General features: G+C 44.3%; 1 protein-coding gene across 1 annotated transcript in view; it reads right to left on the minus strand.

Moving 5' to 3' along the window:
• The window catches only part of DGAT2L6 (diacylglycerol O-acyltransferase 2 like 6), a 21,101-nt gene extending 20,264 nt beyond the window's left edge, over positions 1 to 837 (minus strand). Inside the window, exon 1 of the mRNA XM_003801774.1 lies at positions 659 to 837. Within this exon, the coding sequence (XP_003801822.1) occupies positions 659 to 749 (91 nt within the window). The 5' untranslated portion in view covers positions 750 to 837. The remainder of the gene's footprint in view (positions 1 to 658) is intronic.
• Positions 838 to 3,373: the final 2,536 nt, after the last annotated feature.

Below are 3,373 nucleotides of genomic sequence, written 5' to 3' on the forward strand. Positions count from 1 at the left end.
AAAAGAAAAGAAAAGAAAAGAAAGAGGTGACTTTTTCCATCTGAACTCAACCTCATTCTGAATTCTTGCTCTGTAGAACCCTGGTTAAGAACCTCTGCTCTCAGGGTTATGCAGTATATCAGCTGCCTCCTGCCTCTGTCCCATCCTTCAGGATGACATTATTTCTTCTCATCCAGTTTCCAAGTTTGCTCCAACCATTGGTTGCCACAAGGCCTGGTTTCTGGCTGAGAAAAGCCTTGAGCTGCAGCCCATTTGCCGTGCACTGATGACTGCTGTGCCCCAAGTCCACTGAACAACTGGCCCTTTCTCAAAATTCTGTCTAATAAGTCACTCAGGCAGCCTTCAGATTTTCCAGAATTCTCTCATCATAGACTAGAACATTATCTTTCATTTACCTAGTAACACCAAGTCAACAAGTTACTACCCACTCTGCCCTGTGCCCTGAATATGACTATTTTTCAGCTAGTTTATAGGGGACTGCTTCTGAGGAGGCGGGGTGATCTTTAAATTGGAACAGCCATAGCCTTACTCCTGGCCTTTGTGCTGACCCACTCCTTCCCAGAGGATGGGGACCATGCAGAGCCCTCCTCATCTCGGAATGCCTGGCCTCTTTTCTTGATCTGTTCTTACGTGCTCTCCAACCCTTGGGATCACTCACCTAAAAATATGTAGACTGGGAGCCACTGCATAACAGAGAGGGTTTGGAGACCCTCTTGAAGATCTAGTCGGGAGAAGAAGGCCTTGGTCATGATGCTATTCTGCTGTGGCAGGAAACCCAACCAGAGGTCAAGATCTCTTAAGCTGAGTTGATTATAGATGCTTTGCTATAATCTCTTATCACTGAGTCGGATTAGCTGCTGTGGTTTTGTCAGGTTTGGCTGAACCTTTCCTCCACTTTTTCCTGCTTACTGCCCCGCCCCAACTTCCTACACACATCAGGTTACAAATTAGAACATCTAATCTCCCCAACATTTGTCCTTACTCCATGTGTACCAAATTGCAATCAGGCACCAATGGCCTTGCGATGTCTCTAGCTATAGTGGGAGAAGGGGTTGCTGATACATTAATGGGGGAAAAGAGAATACACTAGGCCTCAAATAGGATCTCTTAGAAGCACTCTGTGATTAAGAAAAGAGACCTGGTAGTCACACTTGTTTCTGCCCCAGTGGCTACTCTTTGTCTTCTCTTGTCTTCTGCTGAGAGCCACATAGCCTGTTAGGGCTATTTTTCTGATGCCTTTTTGTGGGTGTAGTCACGGGGGCTCTGTATCGGTGGCCTCACACCACAGAGAGCAGATTTGGCTTCTAGTCCTAGTGCCACCATGCTCTTCCTGTGACTTCTTTGGAAATTGCTACATTTCTCTAGAGCTCCATTTGTGCATTCATTGCTAGAAGGAGTATAGTATAGTGTTTAGGGGCATGACTTTAGAGCCAGACAGCTGGGGTTCACATTTTAGGTCTGTGACTTACAAATTGGGGAACCTGTATGCCTTGGCTTCCTCATCTGTAAGATGGTGACAATAATAGTACCAACCTCATACTTTAGGTTCTGAGGATTAAATTAGTGAACGGATGTGAAATGCTTAGGAGGACCTGGCACACAGTAGACACTGTTTCCTGTTATTACTATTCGTTTATTTCAATTAGTGTCTACTAAACATCTACTATGCTTCAGGCTGAAGCTAGACCCCTGGATTTACATTTTTCCCGTCATTGTGTATTGAGTGACTGCTATTTGCCAGGCACTATTTTTAGGTTCTGAAGATTCAGTGGGAGAAGGAGACAGACATGATTTCTGCTTTTTTTGAGCTTAAGGTCTAGTGGAGGCAACAGACATTAAAACAAAAAGTCACAAAAATATTTGTACACTTGATGTTTTTATGTGTCATAAAGGAAAATGCCAATATTATCAGCATAAGTCCCTGAATATAGGAGGTACTAAAAAAGATCTGTGGAATATAACTGAAGGGGTCACTGGAGAAATCAAATATAAAAATGATATCAAGTGTCCTATAAGTGCAAGGGAACACTGATCCCTTTTTTAAGGACATCAGTGCAGAACTCCATTGTTACCCTAATCCCTACTCTGCTTTGGGATTAGACTGAATAATATAACTCTTCTGAATTGAGCTTAGGGTGTTGAAGGAATCTAGGCCCAGAGGAGACAAAGCAGAAAGAATGAGTTACTCAAACATTGGTGATTGAAGAGGAAGGGATTTTATTTCAGCCCATGAAGCTGCTGCAGACTAGAATCCACAATGGCTGAGCTCCCCATCAGCTCTGTTCCTGGCCTTTTGTTGGACTCACAAGTAGACAGACAAAGGAATTACCATATTATCTATCATTGGAAGTGTCAAATCATGTACAGGGTTTATAGAAGTGGAAACAAGCAGCAAGGGTTAGTTTCAAGGACCCAGAAGGCTAAGTTTTATAAAATTTTAAGGGCCAGTTTACCATGGGGAGGACCTTGCAGGAGTGTCCTTGGGATTTTCTGAGAAGTCTTTGTTCTTTCAGACTTTACTTTTCCTGGGTATCCTTTCTTAAAGGAACTTTTTGGGGAAGTTAGTGTATGCTATAATTCCCCCATCTGTCCTAGATAGCCACCTGACATGCCACCCCTTTCTCTTCTTCTTCTTCTTTCTTTGCTCCCCTCTCCCACCAGAGCTATCAGAGGTTCACAACCTGCTTCTTGTAGCTGCTTGACCACACAGAAGATGAGATGTACTGGAGTATGTCTGCTTGGAACTTACAGGGGAGAAGAGAGAGAGAGGGAAGTGAGGCCAGCCTGGTTCTTCTGGGGAAAGCACAGATGTGATGGGACCTGGAGTACTTGGGACAGATAAGACCCCCAATGTTAAGAGCTCCAAGGTCCCTTATGGACCAGATATCTTCTCCCTCCCACTTTCAAATGGGTCAGTGGAGGAGATCTACAAAGGGTCAGGGCAGGATCAGATCATTTTCCATCTCTGTACCCTTAATATGTAGCTCAGGGCCTGGTGCAGAGCAGGCACCCAAGTAAGTGCTTGTGGAACCAGTGAGGGAGCCCAGGCCTCATGGTGCCTTAAGCAACATGAATTTTCAGGGCTGGGCCCAAACTCTACTTCATCAACCCTTCTTCCCTGAAACACAGAGCATGCTTGCCTAGTAGGAGCTCTCTTGTGTCAAATGGACAAGTGTAACCTAAACACTAGGGGACGTAGAAAGAGCAAGAGGAAGAGAAATAGACTAACAAAAGAGAGACCCTGAACAGCCAGGATTCAAGTTTTCCCAATTACAATTCAACTAGGCTAAGGTGACCAGATTTTAACATTGGTAAAGCAGGACACCAATGACCGGGGGTGGGGAGGGGGGTGTTCTTTTTTTTTTTTTTTTTT

The sequence above is a fragment of the Otolemur garnettii genome, unplaced genomic scaffold, assembly GCF_000181295.1.
Source record: "Otolemur garnettii isolate 467f Iridium unplaced genomic scaffold, OtoGar3 scaffold00219, whole genome shotgun sequence".
In the NCBI taxonomy this organism is placed as follows: domain Eukaryota; kingdom Metazoa; phylum Chordata; class Mammalia; order Primates; family Galagidae; genus Otolemur; species Otolemur garnettii.